Below are 24,063 nucleotides of genomic sequence, written 5' to 3' on the forward strand. Positions count from 1 at the left end.
CCCCTTAACCTTGCTCTGTAACCTGCCACAATCACTGGTCCAGCAGCGAGCAGAGGAAGGGGACCTCTGACCCCCACATGATGAGGGGGTGCGGTCCCAGCTTTTCAGCCGCACCATTCAAACCCAAGACACGTTCAGGCAAGCCAAGGGACAAAGCAGGCTGGGCTGGGGCTGGACACGAGAGCAGCCAGGTGTGTCCGGGCGCTGCCCTCCCAGCCCCCTGCCTTCCCTTTATTGGGCTCTGGCCATTTTTAGAGCCGATAAAAGAAAAAAGTTAAGTGTCCAAGAACAATCATTATAAATATAAACTTGTCGATCCCCTTCCCCCCCGGGATTCCCCAATCCACCCTCAAGGAAGCAACTCCCACATGTGCACCAAGAATCCGGCAGTTTGCCCTGGCCACCGCCTGGTAGTAGAAAAACCGCGCGCAAATATTTCTTGTAAAAAAAAAAAAAAAACAACCCACCTGCCCCGAGCGTGGGGAGCGGGAGGGGTCCGTCACACTGCTCTCAGCCCCTTGCGCGGGGAGGAGGGGGCTGAGACCAGCGGCAGGAGGCTGGAATGTGATAAGGCAGCAACAGTTATCTTGTAAACGGTTACAAAAGGCGACTCAAAAGTGTCCGTGAGAACTCGGGGTGAGGCCCCGCCGGGCCCCTTCTTAACACAAACTGACCTTAACCAGAGCTAGGCCTGCCCAGGACCATGCGCCTGGGGAGGGGGGAGACGCCACCGGAATCCCAGCGTTCCCCAGGGGAAGACGTCTCGCTGCCTGCTCGAGTCCGTCTCCGTGTGCATGCCGGTGGCGGCTCCCCCCCCCGGGGGCGTGGGGCGGGTGCAGAACAGGCGCTCTCCCAAGTCCTCCGTTGGGTCCCCGTGCGGGGACGGGGTGGGGGTGGGGGGTGCTGGGGCGTTACCCCTCCACCAGGCTCTTGTCCTGGAGGTAAAGGTGATGCAGTGCGTTGAAGGCCGAGATCCGCTGGTAGGGGTTAAAGGTCAGCATCTCCTACGGAGGAGAGGAGAAAGGGTTAAATGGGATGGACCCCACCCTACCCCCACAGAGAGGGACTTCGGGTCTGAGGCTCCCCTCCAGTGGATCAGCTGGGGGCCACCTGAGCCAACTGGGTGTTCAAAGAGTAAGGATCAATTAACAGGCCCCTGTGTCCTGTCTCATCTGTCAATACCCCCCTCCCCAACCCGCAGCCCCTTGCTCTCCCAGCCCTGGGCTCCCCACCCTCCAGCTCTGCCGATGCCCCTGGGCATGTCATTGCCAGAGCCCCCTGACCTACCAAGAGAAGCTGCGCCCCCAGCTTCTCCATCTCTGGCACAAACATCTCCACGGGCTGCGGGGAGCGTGCCGTGAAGGCGCAGTGCGGCAGGGCCACGTCTAGGGGCCAGTCGTCCTCTGCCGGGAGCCCGATCATGCTGCGGGGGGAGAGGAGAGAAGAGAACGACTGGGACGGGGCAGCAGGGAGGGGGTGGGACATGGGCACTGCCAGCCCAGAGCAGAGGTCCACACAGCCCACTGTCCCATCCAACCAAGGGCAGGATGAAGGAGGAAGGAGAGAGGAACCCTGCCCGGGATGCGAGGGAACAACCTGCCCTACTAACTCCAGCCAGCGTTTTCCCTCTGCCCTGAGGCTAAAGGACTCTGATCCCTTGTTTAAAAACTAGGTATTTTTCTCTCTCTGGCTCTCTCATTGTCCATGGGGTGGGGTCGGATTCTCTTCTGAAGCCTGCCAAGCTCTCGGCCTCGTGAGCCCTTGTGGCGGTGAGTTCCACAGGCTAAGGCTGCATGGGATTCCAAGGATACCACCTTTCCGTTTCCTTGACAAGCCCTTTGTGAGCCAAGCCCAGGCTCCTGGACCCACTGGTGACTCCCTGTCCCACCTCCTGCCCCCTACACGGCTCCAGCCTCTTCAGACAAGAGCCTATCCCGGCGCAGTTCCGATCTCTGGGGAGGCCAGGGCTGACTGCAGTCTCACCCGCGATTCCCAGCAGGATATCTCCCACCTCCCTCCAGCCTCGTATCTGCAAGGAACAAAGGGGCCTTTTTAACCCCCGCTACGGTAACCCGTGTTCACCTTAAATTAATTAAAAGAATGAAATAATTAGATAATTAATAAATAAATTAATAAGAATTAAATTAATTAAAAGTTCACAGCGGCTGCTCTCTGGGCCAAGGGCCGGCTCTGTTCTGTCTGCGCAGCGCCGTGCACAAAGGGGTCCCGGTCCGTGACGGGCACTCCTAGGCGCTACCGTAATACACCTAGTATCTAACTAACCTGGGTTCCAATCCTGGGCAGACCAGGCAGGGGTAGCTCGAAGCCCCGTCACCTCGTCGAGGCAAACCCGGCCACCAGCACTGCTACCTCCCCCTCGGCCCCAGGGTTGAAATGCACCTTCCCTCCTCTAGCACAGAGCTGCTCGCAGCCCACGGTGCTGGGCCCCGGGCCGCTTGCGCGAGGCAGCTCTCTGGACATTCTGCACCCCATGCGGCAAAAAAAACCCTCGACTAACATATGGCCGGTCGCCTCCTTCCTTGGCCACCCGTGCGGGGAAAGGCTGGACCCAGCTTGATCTTGAGCGCGGCAGGGTGGGTCGCTTACTGAGCGTCCCAGAGAGTTAACAGGACAAAGGAGACAAGCACCCAGCAGCCCCCCACCCCACAAACTCTTGTGTTTATACCTCCAGAAGCAGCTGCCCCGCCCTGTCCCATCAATCAGCAGCTGTCACCCTGGCTCGGCCCTTAGTGCCTCATTCAAGAGCTGCTTGAATGAGTCCCATCCCCCTCCCGAGCTGAGATCCCAGGATGCCCCCCGGCCCCACATCCAGCCCCATCCCGCAAGACACTAGGGAAGCTTCACAACTTACTCAAAAATCTTGCCCAGCTGGTCGGCTTCTGAGTTGCCACAGAAGAGGGGCCTGCAGGGGAGAGAAGGGCTGGCTTCTGAGCTGAGAGTGGGGCGTGCTCCCCGCCATTAGCCCCATCCCCACTCCCTTTGGGGCAGAACCCATATCAGAACCAGAGCCGGGATTCTCCTCCACTGCGGCATGCTCAGCTGCTCCGTCCCCACTCAGAGGTGGCTGCATGTGCACACACTCCCATCCACATCACCCTCCCGCCCCACTTAACAGGCTCAAAGGCCTAAGAGGCTGAACAATAGCGGGGGGACGGGGGGGCTCAGAGGGGCCAATAACAAGGGCAGTAACAGGCCAGGGCCCAACTCCCCCTCCCCAAGCTAGCCATGACCTGCACAGAAGGGGCTGGCTGGGCACCAGGCTCATTCTCACACATCCCCCCACCCCTGGAGAGGCCCAGAGCCGAGCCCACAAGGCCGGGAGGGGAGATCTGGCAGCGAGGGGCCCCTCCCCGTCTATCAGCACAGAGCGGAGCCGATAAGCCAAGCAGGGGGGTAGTTCCTGGCTCAGCCCTAATCAATTGTCTCCCAGCTGCGCTTGCTAAACTACGGCAAGGAGGGGAAGGGGGGAGGCAGAGACCAGCAGGTGGGCTCCCCATCATGATCTGCTGCTAGCTGGAGCCCAGAGCCGACCCAGCCGTGCCCATCATAGTCCCCAGCAGGGCCATGTTACCGCAAGGCAGCGTGACCGACTGGTCGGAGCAAGAGCCTGGGAGTCAGGGTTCCTGGCTCCGTGAGACACTGGGCACGACGCCTTCCACCCAGAAAAGGGACCTGACAAGACCAACCCCCTGGCATCAAGCACTTTGGGGTCCTTAGTTAAGTGGTGCTGGGGAGATGCCACCCTGGGGGGTTGTGGATGGGTGGGGTTCAAAGTTATACATGGACATCCAGCCACGCCCTGACCCGCAACACACCCAGCCATGCCCTGACCCGCCCGTGCCCACGCCACCCATGCCTGCCCTGCGTCTGCAGGCACCCCAGTGCCGGCTCCCCGGCCCTGCTCAGCCCCTGCCCAGCTCCTCCCCACGCACACTCACTTCCGCCGGAACATCTCGGCAAAGATGCAGCCGACGCTCCACATGTCCACGGGGGTGGCGTAGGTCGACTGGAGCAGCACTTCCGGGGCGCGGTACCACAAGGTAACCACCTGCATGGGCACAGTCACGTCAGGAGTGAGGGGGGCGACAAGGGGGGCGACAACCCAAGAGGGGCCCCCACAGGGCAGGGAGGACCCCTGGCTAGGCAGCCCCCAAGGCCACACGTCCTGATGCTTCTCAGACAGACTGTGTTCTCCTCCCCGGTTAGAAGCCTGCTGGGGTTTAGGGCTCCCCTCCCGCAAGCAGCCTACGAGTCCCACATCTCCTGGAGGGTGAGTCTCTCCAGGGCTGGTTGGAAGCTCAGAGCTCCCGGTCCCTGCTAGGCAGGAAATGCCTTTAGGCTGAGTGTCCCCACCCACCGGTCCCAATTCCTGCCTATGGCACAATATTTACCCTACAGATTCCACGCACCCCACTGGCTGGGGGGAAGCATCATGGGGGCTGCCGGAGCCTGCAGCTGCACCTCCTCCCCCCACAGTGCAGGGACCCACCACACTAGAGCTCATCTTCGTGGAGATGTGACGGGGTAACCCCCGACAGCAACAGACCCAGCCTGCCCGGGCGGGGCTGCCCCAGGCCCCGGCTCCAGGCCCCGCGAAGAGCTGGAAGTTAGCAGCTTGGAGAACCCCAAAATCTCTCAGCCCCCTGGCAGGGCAGGGGGCCTCAGAATAGGGCCTGGATCTCCAGCCCCCAGAGAAGGAGGAGCTGCCGAGTCAGACCCCTTTGCTGCTCACACGGCCATGAGCTTCAGCTATATTATTCCCGCCTGTGCTTGGAGGCCCTGGGAGCTCAGACCAATGATGTCTGAGTGCGCCCAGCCCCTGCCAGGTTCCCGGCACACCCCGCTCCCACCAGCATCGGCAGCAGGGGGGCCACTCGGAACAGCGGGGGTTTCCCCAGGGTCCCCTTCGGGACAGCGCCTTGTAGAAGCTGCGTGAAGATCCCACTGATGGGGGTAACCGGAAAGCACGCGTGTCTGGACGGTTCCGAACCCTGGGGAAATCCCCCCTTCAGAGCAGAGAGGGGACCCAGCGGGCTGCTGCCCCATCTGCTCGGAGCACAGACAGCAAGAGCAGGCCCAGGCCGGCCCGGGGAAGGAGCCCGTTGCCCAGGGCAGGATCTCGGGCTCGGGGCCGACCCAGGGGGAAGATGCCTGCAGCAGAGGAGGAGGCTGACTCAGGCTCACACTGCTCCCAGCCCTTAGCCCCACCCACGGCAGCAGGTCAGACACTGACCAATCCCCTCCCCACGGTGGCAGGAGCCCCGGCGCCAAAGGCAGAATATTCCAGGAAGGAGCCGGGCATCTGCATCACAGGCACAAGCGCGGGACTGCAGGGGAGGAGGCCCCTCAGCATTTCAAAGCCAGGCTCCAGGAGCCAAAGGCTGCCCGGCCAACCCCCTCCACATGCACAGGCCTTAGGGCCGGGAGTGCTCACCACAGGGGTCAGGGCCATCTGGCAGCTGTAGATCCGGGCCAGGCCGAAGTCCGCCAGCTTCACTTGCCCACCGCTGGTCACCAGGATGTTCTCCGGCTTCAGGTCACGGTGCACGATGCAATTCGAGTGCAGGAAGTCCAGGCCACTCAGGAACTGGCGCATCAGGTCCTGGCCGAGCAAGGGGAGAGTGCAGGGTCAGATTCCCCGCCTGCCCCAGCAGCGCGTGTGGGGCTGGGCCCAGGGACACAGGACGGGAAGGGCCCTCCTGGAGCATTGAGTCCAGCCCCAGAGCCCGTCTTGTCACCCTATTCGCAGAGCTATCCAGCTCCAGCTCCGGACCAGTTGGATCGTTTGTCCCCTACTGGAGGCTGTTGCAGACCCTGGGCCAACATTGTCTTTTGCCTTCACAAGCTCGTCCCTCCCCTGGGCAGCCCCCGGCTATACTGATGGAGAGCACTCAGATGTGTTTAGGTTGAATGAGCCCAACTCCTGGAGCCTCCTCTGGGCGAGCAGCTCTCCCCTCCCCGATCACCCTCTTAGCCCTTCTTTGCCCCTGTCACGAGGGCAGGGGGTGCCGCAGGGCGGGGGCACCACGAAGGTCCCTACAGCCAAGGGCTCGGTTCCCCATGTACCTTTATCTTCTCCACTGGCAAGCCTGGGGCCGGCGCCTTGTCCAGATACGTCTTCAGGTCCTGATCCACGTGCTCAAACACCAGGGTCACCTTGGTCTCGCGCTCCGTCCGGGTGGTGGCACAGACGTCCATCAACCTGCGGCGGGGCGGAGAAGGGAGCTTGGCGGGGGCTGGGGATCCGAGGGAGGGAGGGAGGGGCCAGGCAGGGATCTGACACATGCTCTGGAAGCGGGGCTCCTGCTCGCAGCTGCAGGAACCCAATGATCCGGCTCGACACAGCGCGAAGGACCAAGGCTGTCTGGGCCCAAAGCGGGACTGATGGGACCCCCCAGGCCCATCTAGAGGGATGGATCACAGCTCTGCCAATGCCCCTCACTCCTGCCCCGCAGCCCCCTGCTATCCCAGCCCTGGGCTCCCCTGCCTCACACACAGCTGTGCCAATGTCCCTCAATCCCAACCTACAGCCCCCTCTCCTGCCCCCCATGCTTTATATCACATGGTAATTTGGGGACAGGCTTCCTGAGCCCCTGTTGTGAGCATGCCCCTGAGCTCACAGTATCAAACCCCTGCCCAATAACAGAGCTGCAGCCAGTACTGGGCTGATTTGATTCCCCAGCTGCAGATCCTGCCGCCAGATAGCCCAGAGCAGGGCTCCAGACTCTTATCTGGCTAACTCAATCAGCGATTCCCGCGGCCCCACGGCTTCAGCACAGGACCCGGAGATCCTTCTCCCACTGCACTGCCCTCTGGCACAGAGAGGCAGGCAAGGGGCTGGGAACTGCCTGGGAAAGGTCTGTGAAGCTGGTAGCAGGGAGGAGACGGGGGAGACCGGGCTGGCTCACGGGCAGACAGAATGGAAACTCCGTGTGCATCCCTCAGGGCCCACGACTCAAAGGGATGGAGCCCAGCAGAACCGGCCCCTGCAAGCCCCTCTGACAGGGGGAGCTGTCACACCGAGGGCAGCAGGGTCCCCATCCCCGGAGATCACTGCGGGGCAGTATGCCTGGGCCAGGCCCTTCGCAGTGGGGTCGGGACGGCTCCATGAGCCCCTCTCACCGTAGGAGGCCGCCAGGGAGCATTCAGACAGCAGCAGGACGGTGCTCAAAAAGCTACAGTCCCTTGAGAGGCAGCTGCCCTCAACCCCCAGCGCACCCCCTGCCTCCAGGCATCCACCCCCCTCCCCAATGCTTTGCCACACGTCCCCCCCAGCCCTGCCCCCGCCCCCTCCCCCCAAGGCCCTGCTACCGAGGCTGGATTTTTAGAAGCTCCCTAAAACGTCTCCATTTACCCCCAAGCGTCTTATACAGCCGGGAGAGGGGCAGGATGGGGACCCCACCACCAGTGACCTCCTTCCCTGGAGCTCTCCCCACCCTCCTGCCTTCACCCCAGGGTTTCTGTAAAGCCAGCAGTGCCCCAGGCTGGCATCGGCAGAACCCCCAGCGGAGCGGAACCGACTGGCAGAGAAAGGCTAAGGCAACGGGCCTCTGAACACCTGGGGGCCAAGGCCGGGCAAGACTCAGAGCAGCTCTCACGCCTCCTCCCCCTGCGCAGACGGGCCCCTCAGCGGGGGGAGGACGGACACCCTCTGCCAGTGGAAACCCGCCCTTTTGCCAGCTGGGCCATCCCACGGCCCAGCTCCAGGCGCTCTCCCTCCCCGCGGCTGGCGTTTCAGGGCTCTCAGGGAGGAGGCAGCTTCCAGACCGCGGCTCAATTCCTAGAACCGGCCGCACATTTCCCAGAGCTGGCAAAACGAGCGCAGAGCGGCCTGGGGCTGCATCCAGCTCCCAGGGATTAGCTCATACAGGAAGAGAGGCCCCAGAGAGCAGGGCAGGGTTCTGTCCCCGGCACGGCCACTCCAACCCCGCGGGCCGGACTGGCCGTGTGTCTCCTACACAGACCCCAGATCGGGGACCCCTTCCCGCTCCTTGCCTCCCACCCACACCCCAAGCCCCCTTTCCCTTTCCACCCACACCCCCAAGTCAAGGGGAGCCCCCACCCCCCTATGGGATACTGATTCCCCTTCTTGCACAGCCCGGGATGTTTATCCCAGGGAGGCGCAGAGGGAAGCACCCCAAAACCAAACTCCCGCCAACGCAAACTAAGCGCCCTCCGGCCCCACGTGACCGGGCACCGTGGGCACTTCCTCCCCGGGGTCTCGGCTTCCTCCCCGGGGTCTCGGCTTCCTCCCAGCCCCGCCCCGTCCGCACAGCTGCCCCCCAGCCCCTCACCGGACGACGTTGGGGTGGTCAAAATGCTCCAAGCGCTTGAGCAACGCCACTTCGCGCACGGTGGAGAGCGGCAGCCCGTTCTCGTTGGTCTGGACGCGCACGTTCTTGAGGGCCACGAACTTGCCGCTCTGCAGGTCCCGGGCCTTGTAGACGGTGCCGTAGGCGCCGACGCCGATCTCCGCCACCGGCTCGTACTGCGCCCGCATCTCCTTCGCCATCCTGGCACCGCGCCGGCTAGGAGGGAAGGGGGCGGCAGGTTAGGCGGCGACTCCGGCAAAGGGGATTACGAACTCTTAGCCACCCCGCCTGCTCCCTCTTGCACGCCACTGCCCAGCCCCCCCAGATTCACCCCATCGCCCACCCCCACCCCGACCCGGATACCCAGCCTGCCGCCCCCAGCTCCATCCCAGGCTCTCGGATACCCCCCCTCTCCTGCCCACGATAAATGCGTCACCTACCACCCCACCCCTGAAACGCACAATATGGGGCTCCCGTAGCAGAGCCGGGGCGACCCCACAATTGCCCAGAGCCCGGGACCCCAGAACGGCTGCCCCACAACCTCAATAACCCCACCACAAAGACACCCCCCCCCGGACACACACTGCAGGTGTCCCACGCCCCCCTAAAACGGCACCAACCCCCCCCTTCGCCCCCCAAACCCACAGCCACCCTACAACCGCAGCGTCCTCGGCCCCAGACCCCTTGGGCAGCAGCACACGAGGCGTGGGGCTCGGCCCCCAGGAGCGACCCTACCAAAACAGACGCCCCACCTGGCCATTTCAGCGCCGAAGCCCTGCTCCGGCCGCGCCGGGCAGAGGGCGGCCCCGGTCCGGTGGCTGGCGAGACTCAGGGCCGAGGGCTCGCCCCACCCCGGCCCCACACCGGCCCCGGCCAGCCCTGCCCCCACCCCGGCCCGCACCATGTGCTGTGGGGGAGGGGACGGAGCCTGGGCTGCCCCGGGAATCCCGATGCGGACCAGCCCCCCCCCGCGGCAGGGGCTAACTGGGGGGGTCAGTGCGGGGGGGGCACAATGCCCAGACCGGGGGGGGGCTGGCGGGGGGTCGGGGGGGGCTGGCGGGCCGCGCGCGGGGCGGGGCTCGGGGGGGAGGCCCGGCCCGGGGGGGGGCGCGGACTCACCCCGAGGTGGCAGCGCAGCGGTCGGGGCCGGGGGCCGCGGGTGTCGGCGGCGGGGCCCGGGCGGGGGCGGGGCCGGAGGACCGGAACCAGCGAGACGGGCCGGCCGGAAGGTCGATGGAGCAGCTCCCCCTCCCCGGACTCCTGGGTTCCCTGGTTCTGGGGAGGCGGGGAGCCCGGACTCCTGGGTTCCTTGAGGGGAGCCCGGACTCCTGGGTTCCCTGGTTCTGGGGAGGCGGGGGAGCCCGGACTCCTGGGTTCCCTGGTTCTGGGGAGGCAGGGGAGCCCGGACTCCTGGGTTCCCTGGTTCTGGGGAGGCGGGGGAGCCCGGACTCCTGGGTTCCCTGGTTCTCGGGAGGCGGGGAGCCCGGACTCCTGGGTTCCTTGGGGGGAGCCCGGACTCCTGGGTTCCCTGGTTCTGGGGAGGCGAGGGAGCCCGGACTCCTGGGTTCCCTGGTTCTCGGGAGGCGGGGGAGCCCGGACTCCTTGGTTCCGTGGGGGGAGCCCGGACTCCTGGGTTCCCTGGTTCTCAGGAGGCGGGGAGCCCGGACTCCTGGGTTCCCTGGTTCTGGGGAGGCGGGGAAGCCCGGACTCCTGGGTTCCCTGGTTCTGGGGAGGCGGGGGAGCCCGGACTCCTGGGTTCCCTGGTTCTGGGGAGGCGGGGGAGCCCGGACTCCTGGGTTCCCTGGTTCTGGGGAGGCGGGGGAGCCCGGACTCCTGGGTTCCCTGGTTCTGGGGAGGCGGGGGAGCCCGGACTCCTGGGTTCCCTGGTTCTGGGGAGGCGGGGGAGCCCGGACTCCTGGGTTCCCTGGATCTCGGGAGGCGGGGGAGCCCGGACTCCTGGGTTCCTTGGGGGGAGCCCGGACTCCTGGGTTCCCTGGTTCTGGGGAGGCGGGGGAGCCCGGACTCCTGGGTTCCCTGGTTCTCGGGAGGCGGGGAGCCCGGACTCCTGGGTTCCTTGGGGGGAGCCCGGACTCCTGGGTTCCCTGGTTCTCGGGAGGCGGGGAGCCCGGACTCCTGGGTTCCTTGGGGGGAGCCCGGACTCCTGGGTTCCCTGAATCTGGGGAGGCGGGGGAGCCCGGACTCCTGGGTTCCCTGGTTCTCGGGAGGCGGGGGAGCCCGGACTCCTTGATTCCGTGGGGGGAGCCCGGACTCCTGGGTTCCCTGGTTCTGGGGAGGCGGGGGAGCCTGGACTCCTAGGTTCCCTGGTTCTTGGGAGGCGGGGAGCCCGGACTCCTGGGTTCCTTGGGGGGAGCCCGGACTCCTTGGTTCCCTGGTTCTTGGGAGGCGGGGGAGCCCGGACTCCTTGGTTCCCTGGTTCTTGGGAGGCGGGGGAGCCCGGACTCCTTGGTTCCCTGGTTCTCGGGAGGCGGGGGAGCCCGGACTCCTTGGTTCCGTGTGGGGAGCCCGGACTCCTGGGTTCCCTGGTTCTGGGGAGGTGGGGGAGCCCGGACTCCTTGGTTCCGTGGGGGGAGCCCGGACTCCTGGGTTCCCTGCTTCTTGGGAGGCGGGGGAGCCCGGACTCCCGGGTTCCGTGGCTCTGGGCAGGTTTCGAGGGTCCCTGTCTCCCAGGAGGGGCGGAGTGGGACGAGGCTGAGCTCCCCTCCCCCTGGCCCAGGCCCGCTCCCTTTCTAGGGCGGGATAACAGCCCTACTACTGCTGCCAGCCCAGGGCCACTGGCCGCCTGCAGTCCCGGACACCTGCCCCTTTTGTGGTGTGAGGGAAACCCTGGCGCACGACTCCCTGGAGTGCGCCAGGCTGCAGCACCTATTCCAGCTCCTCACGAATATTTTGTTAAGATTTTGGTTGCACTTTTCCCCTCACCTCCTTATCTATGCACTCCCTGTCCGTGGCCCTGCTAAGTCAGGGGACCTCCTGGTCAACCTCCTCCTGGCCCTGGCTAAAGTAGCCATCTATAAAACCAGGGTGAGGAGGTTGGCCAGTGGAGTCTCCTGCGACTGTGGGGCCTATTTCTGATCCTCTGTCCGTTCACGCCTCCAGGCAGAGTTCCTGTGGGCGGCGTCCGCTGACTCCCTTGACACCTTTGAGGAGCAGTGGGCGCTGTCCGGGGTCCTCTGCTCAGTGTCCCCGTCGGGTTCCCTTTGTTTGACCCTTTGACCGCACTCCTGTCCCTGTTGTTCATTAGTTGTCCCCCTTAATTACTTGGTTTTCCAGGTCCTGTGGACCTCCCGCCCTTAGCCAGGGAGGGGATCCTTTAGTAGTGGGCGGGCTTTGCCCGGAGCGAGTGAAGGGCCCGCCGCCAAAGACCCGAGTTGACTGAAGGAACCGGTTCTTCAGGTTTTGGTAGCTCATCACTGCCCTCAAGCCCTTTCGCCCCCCCCACCCCTCCTGGGAAGAGCTGAGAAAGAAAAAAAAAAGGAAGGAAATCAGCTGTTGCCACCAGTTAGTTAAACAACCTGTGCACAACCCTCTTAAGACACAAAAATCCAATCCTGTTCTTAAAAAAAGCTAAATTTTATTAATAAAACCCAAGAAAGAAAATACATCTGGGAACTCAGGCTATTGCTAGATTTTAAAAGAGCAACTACAAGGATTAAGCACCCAGAATCGCTTTCTTGAGGTTCGGCTTAAAGGTTACAAGCAAAACAAAAGCACCTGGGGATGGCGCAGAGGAATCCACAAGCCATAAAGAAATAAAAGGGATAAACCTAATTGCTCCTTCCTAGATCTTTCCTGACCTACTGACATAGCTGGGGTTTTACATGAGTAGTTTCTAGGTATGATGCTGAGGATTTTTTCATACCTGGCCCCAAGCTTTTTACAGCACAGCTCTGTCCTGTCCGCCTCTCCCTGGGAGAACAACAGACAGACGAAAGGGGAGTCTTTTCTCAATTTTAAGAAGTTCTAGCCTTCCCATTGGCTCTTTTGGCCAGGTGCCCACTCACTTCCTTTTACCTCTGCCTCGCAGGGGGACTTTTAAACCCTGTGCAGGTACAGGAATTAGAGAACCGCTACCAAGAGGGATTTCATAGCTACTGGGTGTCCATAAAAGGAAGCTCCCCCGCCCTTCATTTATCACAGAGGTGGCTCCCCCCCCCCCCCCCCAGCATCCTAAAGTGCCTAAGCCGGGCTGGTCAGCAGCAGCATCGCCCAGACAATCACATAAAACAAAGGTTTCAGAGTAACAGCCGTGTTAGTCTGTATTCGCAAAAAGAAAAGGAGGACTTGTGGCACCTTAGAGACTAACCAATTTATTAGAGCATGAGCTTTCGTGAGCTACAGCTCACTTCATCGGATGCATACCGTGGAAACTGCAGCAGGCTTTATATACACACAGAGAATATGAACCAATACCTCCTCCCACCCCACTGTCCTGCTGTTAATAGCTTATCTAAAGTGATCATCAGGTGGGCCATTTCCAGCACAAATCCAGGGAGGAGGTATTTTTTCATATTCTCTGTGTATATATAAAGTCTGCTGCAGTTTCCACGGCATGCATCCGATGAAGTGAGCTGTAGCTCACGAAAGCTCATGCTCAAATAAATTGGTTAGTCTCTAAGGTGCCACAAGTCCTCCTTTTCTTTTTGCATAAAACAAAGGCTTCTTACAGCCCAGACCCAGCCAGGAACGAAGGACTCGGCTCAGCCCGTGGCCCTGTGTCATACCGGTGGGGTTTTGCAGTGCACGGGTGATGCTGCCAGGTTGCTCTCCTCTCCCTCTGGTTTCAGCTGCCTCATGCGATTTTGCCATATTGTTGGCAAGATGTGGGGCCCCTCTGGCTGCCAGTCCCAGGGTGTTAACCCCACCCTGCCAGGCTTCCTGCGGGGTGGAGCAAGTGCTGCCATAGCCTTTCTAAGAGTCTAAACTGAGGGAATCTGGGATCCTGGACATTCAACCTCCCATCAGCCAGCTCAGGGGATTGCAGTTTCCAGTGGCGATTGCATCCCCAACCGCCTGCCAACCCCACAGGCAATGCAGCCCCCAGCTAGCAGCCAAACATAGCAGCATCTGCTCATGCAAACTGCAGCCCAGCAAGCCTCCCTCCATCCTTGCCCTGGCACTGCGGTTGGCAATGCTCCATGCCATGCCTGCCCTGGCAATTCTTCAGCCCGGCCTGGAGCAAAGGAGCATGGCAAGGAGGCCGACACAAGGACCACTTGGGGACCTGACTGTAAACGGCCTTTTGGTCGTTAAGCTGTGTGACTAGCTGAAGCCACTTAAATCAGCTCAAGACATCATTGCTCCTTTCATCTGGGAAGCTGCCCGTTGCCATGACTCATGTTGTTATTTAGGGCTGGCCACGCGACTTCGGCTCCAGGGCTGTGGACGAGCCAAAACTAGCATCGGATGTGCCCAGAGAGTCAGCAAAGTGGGGTGGAGGGGAAGATGCCCCCTCATGCGGGATCCAAGCTGGTACCACCTGGTGGCAAAGTGGTGGAGCTCGCTGCAGCGAGCCAGGGCTCTGGGGTGGTTTGAATGGGTGTCTGGCATTTCCTGATAGTAACAAAAGGAAATGGGGAAAGGTCCCCATACATCAGCAGTGCCAGGCAGGGATCTGGTCTCCCCTTGTCTGCCAACCTCCTGGCGCACCCCAAGTACCCTAGGGACTCGGAACCGAAAACTGAGCCTTCGTACATTTCACATGGGGTCTGATTTTAGCAACGGGTTCAAGCGGAGGTAGGGAGTGGCAGCAAAGACAGGGAGGAGATTTCCCAAGGTGTCTCCCAGCTATTTCTCAAGGAATTATTCCAGGCTCTTTGTAACCAAAAAAGGGTGTGGTGGGGTTGGGGTTTGTTTGATTTCCGGTGCATGTGTTCAGAAGAAAGAGGGGTTAATAGTGGGACACCCTAACCAGCACTGGGTGGGGAGGGTCTGGGCTGCCCATCCCTGCCCACAGCCTCTCCTGCTTTTCCAGCATTGGCCTCTCCACAATCAGCTTTGCTGATGCACCTCAAGTCTGATCTTCTGCCCCGGTGATTCCAGGCCTGGGCTCCCTGTGCACCGCTTGGCTAACGCCCCAATATTCGAGGCTCTAACGTGGCTTATAAACCCGCTGCAATCTCTGCTTCTGAGGACGCAGGTCACGGCAGGGAAGGGCTGAAATAGAGACCCAGCGTTATGTGCTGCCCCTCTGGGCCCCAGGTTGAATCGAGTCCTGTTGTTACAAGGAAGGTTCCTGCTCAGAGGAATCCAGTGAGTTCGGGGCTCATTCCTAAGGCTCTGTCTACATTACTGTGTATGCTGCGAAACGTGTGTCGCTCAGGGGGGGTGAACATTCCACCCTCCTGAGCAAGTGACATAAGTCACACCCCACACCGCTCTATGTTGGCGGGAGAGCTTCTAATGCCCTATGGCATTTGGGGGGTTAACCCCCGTGTCCCCTCTGACGAGCGTCGAATGGCTACTGCAGTCTCTGCACTGCCCCATGCTTTGGGATGGGAGTTCCTAGAACCCCCTGCAGGAGGCGCTGGGCTCTTCCTGGTTCTGCATTAGAGGATGAGCTCCAGGCCAGGACCCTAAACCCCAGAGGCCTGTCAGCTCTGCGGGGATGTCACCGACCCTCTAGGCCTTTGCAGCAGAGCAGATTCGGGGAGCTGCATGGGATGCATCTGATTGCGGCCCTCCCTTCCAGCAGAGCCACATCCTTGCTCTTAATCCCCAGTCAAGTGGGATTTCCCCTCCACAACTTCCCTCCCCTGTTCCCCAGTTTGGGGTGCGGGGGGACAGTAGAAGGGGAGGAGATCCAGCTCTGCAAAGCTCAACCCCGAAGTCTCTTGCGTTTCATGGTGTGCTGGGCCCCCCTAGTGGACACCTCGGCCCATCGCAGCTTTCAGACTCCCTGGGGGCAGAAAGGTCCCAGGGATGGGGAGTTGGGTATGGTGGGGGCTTGAGATGGACCCCACTGGCTGGGGTGTGTGGCCTTGGTGCTGTACCTGGCAGCCCAATTAAAAGGTCCGATGCTGGGAGAGGTGAGTGCAAGGGGCAGGCAAGTTGAAAAGCACACGGCTTAAATGTCCCTGCCATCCACCTATGGCTGGGAGCTGGGGCAGGTGTCCACGGCTTCATGCAGCCAGACAGACTGGGATCATGGGTAGCAGGCCAGGCTGCAGATGGCAAAGGGGGGGTGTCAGTGTGGTTTTGGCCTCCATCATTTACTGTTAGCAATGCAACCCCTCTGCAGCGCCTCCTCTCGGCTGCCTGGGAAGATTCAGAGACAGCCCAGTCCTCAACCCCCTGGCCAAGAGAGGGGGATCCAGCCCCAGGCTCTGCTGATGGGTCTGTCGGCTGCTCTGAATGGATTTAGTGCCCAGGCTCGGTGCGGTGCTGGGGTCCGACGCCCACCCAGGGCCTGCGCTGTCCTGGGAGCCAGACAGGATGGTGGGAAATTAAATGAGTCAGAGAAAAAGAAACTGGCTGGCCACATGCAGGAGAGATCACAGGGAGGAGGGAAAGGAAACTGACAACCTCCCACTGCTGCAGTGAGTCAGGGGTTCCTGACCCTTCCTCCGCTCGTCTTCAGCTGAGGGGCTGACGCTCCTGCCCGGCTGCCGTGGAAGTGAAAGCCGCCATGTCGCTGTTTAACCAACGAGAGGCTGATGCAGGGCTCGGGGGGGGGGGGGAAGGGGGGCAGGCAGGGGCCCACCTATCGGCTGCGGGGGGCCGTGCATGCGAAAGGCACGGTGGTACGACAGCACTGTACCAGACAGGCGATGTTCACCCCAAGCCTGTGTAGCACTCAGGAGTCCACTCAGTCCAGCCCAGTGGTTCCCAAACTCTTTGGCCTCAGGACCCATTTTATGACCTGTCACGACCCAGTAAACAGGCTGGCAGTGGAGGCCCTGGGGTGGTTTAGGTTGGACCCTGCCCCCTTGGTTGGCGGGGGTTAAGTCCTGCACGGCACTCAGCCCACAATGGCAGCTTCTGCAGCTTCCATCCTGTGGGGCTGGCTGGGCTTGGCTCTCCCCGCCAGGGGGTGGGGGGATGTTGCAACCTTCGGGGTTGCAGCACGACTCGCTGGAATGTGGCCGGGTGCCCCTGAGGGAACACACCACCTTGCCGGGGACGTGCCGAGCGACAATGTCACGGGAGACGAAGGCGAGCAATGTCCTCAGCTCCTGCGTTTCCTTGCGGGGCCGTGCTCGAAGGGGAGTGTTCCCTTTCCATGACCCCTCTCGCTGGGCTGGCAAGCGGCACGTCACCGAGCCCGTATCTGGCATGCCGCCCGGGGCTTGTACCCGGCGATCCCTCATCCAGCACGGCCGGCTTCCCCAGACACTTTGTGCCGGGGGTCCCCCAGGAGCCATCCTGAGGCAAATTCATCCAGCTGCCTTTTAGCACCTTTGATCTGCCCCGGCCTTCGTGTGGCGTTGACGTTCCAGACGCGGCCGGTGCCCAGAGTCACAGGACGTGAGGGAGAGCAGCCTTGTGGTTAATGCACTCACTGGGGACGCAGAAGCTGGGACTTCACTTCCCAACTGTGCTACAGACCTTGGACAAGTCCCGGGGAGCTAGATCTTCCACGGGGTGGCCCTGCTCCCATTTAGGTGCTTGAATAAATGACCAGATTTGTCAGAAGAGCTCAGCTGGCCTCAATCCTAGGTGCGGAGCCCTGTTCAAAATCCCGCCCACTCTGAGCCTCAGCATCCCCCCCCTGGAGAACAGTCCTGCCTTTCTTCCACCCTTTGCCTTGTCTGGTTAGTTCCTTTGGGGCAGGCCCTGGCTCCCCGTCTGTGGCTGCACTTGGCACAACGGGCGCCCCAGTCTTGGTCGGGGCTGCCACAGAATAATAAGTGGTCACAACTGGAGGGCAAATCCGAATAAGGATGGAAGGTCTAGTGGGTAGAGCAGGGAGCCTGGGGGGAGGAGTCCTGACTTCCAGTCACTTAGGCCCAGATCCTCCAAGGAAATCAATGGAAATTAGGAGCCCAGATCCCATTGGGGGTTCGTAGAGTCCAAGATCACCTAGTCTGACCTCCTGTATAACACAGGCCAGAGAACTTCCTCAAGATAATTCCCAGAGCAGAGCTTTTAGAAACACATCCCATCTTGATTTAAAAATGGCCGCTGATGGAGAATCCACCACGCCCCTTGGGAAAGTGCCAGTGGTCTGGATCCACTGGGTCTGGAGCTTAGTCGCACTGTGCCTTAGTTTCCCCCACTGTAAAATGGGGATAATGCTCCACGAGCTCCCAGGGGTGCTGTGAAGCACTCAGATGCCAGGGTGATGAGGGCCTTATAAGGACACATCTAGACAGGGATCAGGCATGACAGAAGGCAAAATCCACAGCGGAGAATTTCCTCTGCGCCCTCACGGAAGGGTTAATGGCTTGTGGATCGGCTCCTCTCCAGGGAAATGACTTGAACAGCAGCTCTGGCCAAGCGCCTTCCCCATCCATTACCCTGATTGTGTTCTGAGCTCCCGAGATGGCTATCGGGGGCTTGCAGAAATTGAACTGGAACCGTTCTCCTTGAAAGATGAGCAGCCAGGCCTGCTTTCTCCTTCGCCGCGCGCCCCAGCCTTATCGCATGAGCAAAGCACCACGGTTTGCTCCCCTCAGGGACAGGAGCTTTCCAAAGACCCGAGTGGACGGATAGTGGAAAATCCCTTTGGCCCAGGCTGGGATCAATGGGGGGGCAGGCTCTTTCTCTGAGCTGCAGGCCCCACAGCTGTAAAGCCAGGGGTAATCATCCTTCCCGTCTCCCACCATTTGTCTCTTCAGTCTTGGGCAGGGACTGTCTCTCATTCTGTGACTGTGCAACACCTGACACGACAGGGCCCGTAGGCTGCCCGGGAGTCAGCCGCAGAGCTAGGAATCCAACTCAGGTCCCCGGCCAGAGCACAGCCCACTAGGCCATCCTTCCTACCTGCTGCTCCCTTCCCAGAGCCTCTGCCTCCATGTCTGCCCCTTCCTAGCTCCGGGCCTCCCTGGGGACAGGGGACCGTCCTTGCTGCAAAGTGCCCGGCACGTTGCGGGCCCTGCCGCAAACCAGCTCACGAAAGCTCATGCTCAAATAAATTGGTTAGTCTCTAAGGTGCCACCAGTCCTCCTGTTCTTTTTGCGAATACAGACTAACATGGCTGTTACTCTGAAACGAATCAGGAGCGTTCAATGATTAATTACACGCCCAGCTCCAGCTGCAGGGTGTCTCCCACTCCCCCTAGGCTGGGGGGCAGGTGGTCACAGCTGGACCCAATCGAACGAGACGCTCCATCCCAGAAGAGACGAGTGGGGCAGGGGGGAACATGGTGTCCCAAGAGCTAGCTGATAAGGCTGAGGCAACCTGCCACCGCCCTGAGGCCAGCTTTTCAGCACCACGAACAGGGCCCTGGCTGGCTCTAGTGGAGAGAAATAGCTGGAGAGTTCCAGGGCTGCTCTTTGCTTGTTTGCATTCAGAGGTGCGTCCCTCCTGGGGACTCTGCAGAGAGTTGGTTTTACGCTGCCTCCCGATGATTCCTTTCTGGCTCTCCTGTGCCGGAATCGGAGTGGAGGCCGCGTCCTCAGCCGGGGTCCTGCCCAGGGGTGGCGAGTTGTATGGGCCCGTGGTGCCTGGGGTCCAGCAAATTCAGGGCCCGGGGGGCCTGGTTCCACCAATGTTTGGGACTCCAACACTCCCTCCCACACCCCCTTCTGCACCCCAACCCACTGTCCCAGCCCAGAGCCCGCACCCAGCACCCAAACTCCCTCCCAGAACCTGCACCCCAAACCCCCTCCTGCACCTCAACCCCCTGCCCCAGCTCAAAGCCTGCACCCAGCACCCAAACTCCATCCCAAAGCCTTAGGCAGGTGGGGGGGGGCGGGACTTGGACCCCTTCTGGGCAGCACCAAAAATTATACAAACATGCCACCCCTGGTCCCGCCACAGGACAAACATCCACTCCTGTCACGAGTGGGCAGAACTCAGCTGCAGACGGTGCATCCCACGTTGTTCCACGCATGGGGGTGGGGGCTGCAGATGAACATCTAGCAAAACAGCACCTTTATTTGATGATTTACTTGGGGATTGGTCCTGCTTTGAGCAGGGGGTTGGACTAGATGACCTCCTGAGGTCCCTTCCAACCCTGATCTTCTATGATTCTATTCACGATTCATAAACTAGGTGTGTTATGGCAGCGCCTTGGGACCCCAAACGGGGCCCTGCTGTGTCCAGTGCTGTACGGCCGTGTGACCACCGAGACAGACCCTGCCCCCAGAGAGCTCATCAGTCCTTTTCTGGAATGGCTAATTACAAACCAATTGGCTGCTGATTGGCTGGCCTCCTCTGATGTATTATTAAATTAGTGCCAATGATAATTATTATCACAGTTGCACCTCTGACCCTTCTGTGGCCTCTCTGAGCGCACCCCCCACAAACGCCGTCACCTCTCCTGGGGTGAAATTCCTAGAGCGGGCGCTGGACTGGCCCACCCTGTGCATCCACCGTGCTTTTCCCAGCAGGTCCAAGCGGGCTCAGGTCTCGGGGCCCCCTGCAGCGCTCTGTGGCCAGCAAGATCAAAGCATTGCTGAATTCTAACAGTAGGAATGAAGCGTAACGTGAGAGGGGAAAGGATTGGCAAACAGCAAGTATGCAGATCTGCCTTCCCTAAGGTCCTGGGATGATGGGCCAGGAAGGTCTAGCTTCTTCAGCAGGTATTAGCCTGGACAGCCACCCATCAACAACCCCACTGCCATCCTCTGAAAAAGGGAAGGGCGTCACTATTCATCCCGCCGGATGTCCTTTTGCTCTGCTGGTTTCCACCCAAACTCAGTTTTGTAGCTCAGCTGGAGCAAAGAATCATTAAGAAAGGGATAAATAATAAGACAGAAAACATCATATTGCCTCTATATAAATCCGTGGTAACATCCGCATCTTGAATACTGCGTGCAGATATGGTCGCCCCATCTCAAAAAAGATATATTGGAATTGGAAAAGGTTCAGAAAAGGGCAACAAAAATTATTAGGGGTATGGAACGGCTGCCGTATGAGGAGAGATTAATAAGACTGGGGCTTTTCACTTTGGAAAAGAGACGACTAAGGGGGGATATGATAGAGATCTAGAAAATCATGACTGGTGTGGAGAAATAAGGAAGTGTTATTTACTTCTTCTCATAACACAAGAACTGGGGGTCACGCAATGAAATTAATAGGCAGCAGGTTTAAAACGAACAAAAGCAAGTATTTCTTCACACAACGCCCAGTCAACCTGTGGAACTCCTTGCCAGAGGATGTTGTGACAGGCAAGACTATAACAGGGATTGAAAAAGAACTAGACAAGTTCCTGGAAGGTAGGTCCATCAATGGCTATTAGCCAGGATGGGCAGGGATGGTGTCCCTAGCCTCTTTGCCAGAAGCTGGGAATGGTTGATAGGGGATGGATCACTTGATGATTCCCTGTTCTGCTCATTCCCTCTGGGCACCCGGCATTGGCCACTGTCGGAAGACAGGACACTGGGCTAGATGGACCTTTGGTCTGACCCAGTCTGGCCATTCTTACTTAAAGAGATAGAATCCTCCCCGCTAACAGCCTGGACAGCATCTTTTAACAACCCTGAAGCATTTACCCCCCAGTAGCAGGTCGAGCAGTTGTTTCACTTCCTGATGGGATTTTCTTACCACCCCCGACCCCTCTGCCGCCCCATTAAAACTGAACCAACATCTTCATACAGGAAACACCCCAGTGACCTGGTCTCAAACGACGTTCCTACGTTAGTACAGAGCAACCCAAATGATCAAAAGCCCCATGGTATTATTATCACCAGGGGGTCGTGGTGCCAAGATTTCCTTCCCAACTGCCAAAGTTCCCAACTTTCTTTCTGTTTGAGACACGCCCCGATCACAGGCTTTAAGTAAAAACATCCGTGATGGGGTATAGACTCCCCACTCCAATCCTGGCTCTGAGAGGGTTAATGCAGACCTGAGAGGCCAATTAACCAACCTGGCGAGTGGCCAAGGACTAATTAAAGATGAAGCCTGGCTGGGGAAGGAGCTGGGTGGTGACTAAAGGGAGCACAGATGAGAAGGAGAGAACGCTGCAGTCCCTGGCTTGGAGGTAGAGAGCAAAGAACCCAGAGCCAGGGAAGAGGATGCCCAGGGGGAGAGCTGGCCTGGGAGCTCCTCTCCTGAGTGGGGAGGCTAGGAGAGAAACGCAGCTGTCACTGGGGTGGAGTGACCTCCGATGAAAGGGCAGGACCGGCAAAAGGCTGAGGCCTGCTGACAGGCTATGGCAGGAGAGAGTCTGGGGGCAGGTTATGGGTTATAGGATCCCTGGACTGGAGCCCAGTACAGTGAGAGGGCCTGGGTTTCCCTCCAGCCACTGGGGAAGCGGGTGGGAGGCCCCTGGGAAGGGGGAAAGGATTGAGGGACTGGGGGACTGCAGGGCCCCCAGTCAGGGCTGAAGACCTTTTGTAAGGACATTGGACTTTCTGTTACCCCAGAAGGGGTGAGCCCAAGTTGGAAGGTTGAGTCATGAGAAGAGGCAAGACCATCCCAGGGCTGAAGTGGCCGTCTGCCGGAGGAGTTCAGCTCAATGAGGAAAACGCTGCCGTGCCACGCCCAGCCATGAGGGGGCGCTCTGTTGATAAGCCCACAAAAGCATAAGAGCCAGCAAGACTAAACTAGCCGAGTTCATCATTTCCGTAGCTCAATCGACAGAAGGTTTGCCAAACTGGACCCGCCCACTGGCCCATCCAATATGGTATCCTGGCCAATCCCCTGATGGATGCAAACTTTCCAGAATGCTACTGGGCTAGTAATATAGTCCTGGGATGGGGGGCTCCTTCGTGACACCAAAGTGAAGACATGGAAGCTGTGATCCAAGCCCTGGGGTTTAAAGCTCAGAGAGCAAACGGATTCCAATAGGGTTCTTTTTTTTTTTTTTTTTTTGGCAAATTAAGGTCAAAGCCATCAATCGTTTATAGAAAGGAAGGAAATTATTCCAACTACCTTATCAAAATGCAGGGAAACGATATTAGCTGGGCCCATAATGAAGTCATAGCATGTGACCCTTTGGATATTATCCTGAGATAATACTTGGGAATTGAGAAATTAATGACCTGCAAATATAACTGGTTTCACTGGCCACTTTGGGCTAACAATACCTCCACAGAGTCATTTGGCCTGGGGGATGAGTTATCTATGGCTGGGTGTCTGGGGAGGCCTTTTTCTTGGCTGTAACTATAAAATTCCAGACACAAGCCCTAAATTAGTGAAGTGGCTTCCTGTGCAAATCCTGCCCTCTGAGACCTTCCTGCTACAGGACAGAATGTAAATTCCAAGTGTCAAGGGAATCAAAAGAAAAACAACAAGATTTGATAGAGGGACAATTTAGGATTGTGTGAATTCCAAGGTTTGCAGGGGTCCTTAATGCGTGGGGGTCATTACAATGCAACGTGACACTATGCCACTCAATGCAGTGCTAGGCAACACAACACAATACAGTGCAACTCAACACAATGCCATGCAATGCAACACAGCACACTGTGGTGAAACACCATACCGTGCCATGTAACACGACAACGAAACACAACATCAGACAATGCAATGCAACCCAACCACTGTACGGTGTTGGGTTGCATTGCATTGAGTGGCGCTGTTTCATTGCATTGCGTGAAGCACAATATTCTGCCATGTGACATGACACAATGAAACATAACGCCATGCAACGCAACGCAACACAACACACTGCAATTCCACACAGCACAATGCAACACAACACAGCATAATACAACGCCCCAGGTATAACACAGCCTAAAATAAGAAATGGGGGGGGGGGGAAAGACCCACAACTCTAAAAGGGCTTATCAGTTTCACCCCAGATTTTATTTTAAAAACCTTCCTTTATAGTAGTGACTACACATGGGCAAGTTTAGCTTTTGCCAGAGAGAGTGGAAACGAGGATGAAACTGTATTTTAGGCTGGCCTATTTCTTTCATCTTTAACGAAAGTGTCAGTAGGGTGGTTGGCAATTGCTGTGTTTTGATTGCGAGTCTTGCAATATTGGGGATTTTTCTTGAAGTCCCAGCTCCTGGAGCCAGACACTCACACGAGAATCCCAGCTTTCGTATTTGAAAAAGGGCGGCCTGAAAACCTGCCCCGAGTGTGACCCTAAAGGCTCAGAAACCCCGAAGAAAACTAAAAAGAAACCCAAACTGACTAGTTTTTAAAACAATCTCATGATTTCTAAGCCAATCTCACGATTTTGGGGCCTGACCCATGGTGTTTGGAGACGTATGGCTAGCCACGCTGCTCAGCACAAATGTGAATATGAGAACGGCCAGATTGGGTCTGACCCGTGGTCCATCTAGCCCACTATCCTGTCTTCCGACAGTGGCCAGTGCCAGATGCTTCAGCGGGAATGAACAAAACAGGGCAATTATCAAGTAATCCCTCCCCTGTCATCCAGCCCCAGCTTGTGCTCATCAGAGGCTTAGGGACACCAAGAGCGTGAGGTTGCATCCCTGCCCATCTTGGCTAATAGCCATTGAGGGACCTATCCTCCATCCACTTATCTAATTCTTTTTTGAACCCTCTTATACTTTTGGCCTTCACTCAGCATCCTCTGGCAATGAGTTCCACAGGTTGCCTTGCTCACTGGGTTCCTCGACTGCTCACCAGAGCTTCTGAAAGAATGACAGCTCGGCATGCAGCCAGAGGCCACCAAAATTAGGCCCAGTGC

General features: G+C 59.1%; 1 protein-coding gene across 3 annotated transcripts; it reads right to left on the reverse strand.

Moving 5' to 3' along the window:
- Positions 1–137: 137 nt before the first annotated feature.
- On the reverse strand, positions 138–9,552 carry CDK4 (cyclin dependent kinase 4). 3 transcript variants are annotated; one of them, XM_073319119.2, is made up of 8 exons: positions 9,453–9,552; positions 8,316–8,549; positions 6,088–6,223; positions 5,456–5,623; positions 3,960–4,069; positions 2,873–2,923; positions 1,288–1,423; positions 138–1,004 (listed from the first exon to the last, which is right to left on the reverse strand). In XM_073319119.2, exons 2-8 carry the CDS (start codon positions 8,531–8,533, stop codon positions 912–914), a joined length of 912 nt encoding a protein of 303 aa, XP_073175220.1. In that variant the 5' UTR covers positions 8,534–8,549; positions 9,453–9,552; the 3' UTR covers positions 138–911. The 3 variants fall into 3 exon arrangements, with proteins under 3 accessions (XP_073175220.1, XP_073175219.1, XP_073175221.1); XM_073319118.1 differs by lacking the exon at positions 9,453–9,552 and adding an exon at positions 9,086–9,322; XM_073319120.2 differs by lacking the exon at positions 9,453–9,552 and adding an exon at positions 9,069–9,150.
- Positions 9,553–24,063: the final 14,511 nt, after the last annotated feature.

This window comes from Lepidochelys kempii, chromosome 20 (genome assembly GCF_965140285.1).
Source record: "Lepidochelys kempii isolate rLepKem1 chromosome 20, rLepKem1.hap1, whole genome shotgun sequence".
In the NCBI taxonomy this organism is placed as follows: domain Eukaryota; kingdom Metazoa; phylum Chordata; order Testudines; family Cheloniidae; genus Lepidochelys; species Lepidochelys kempii.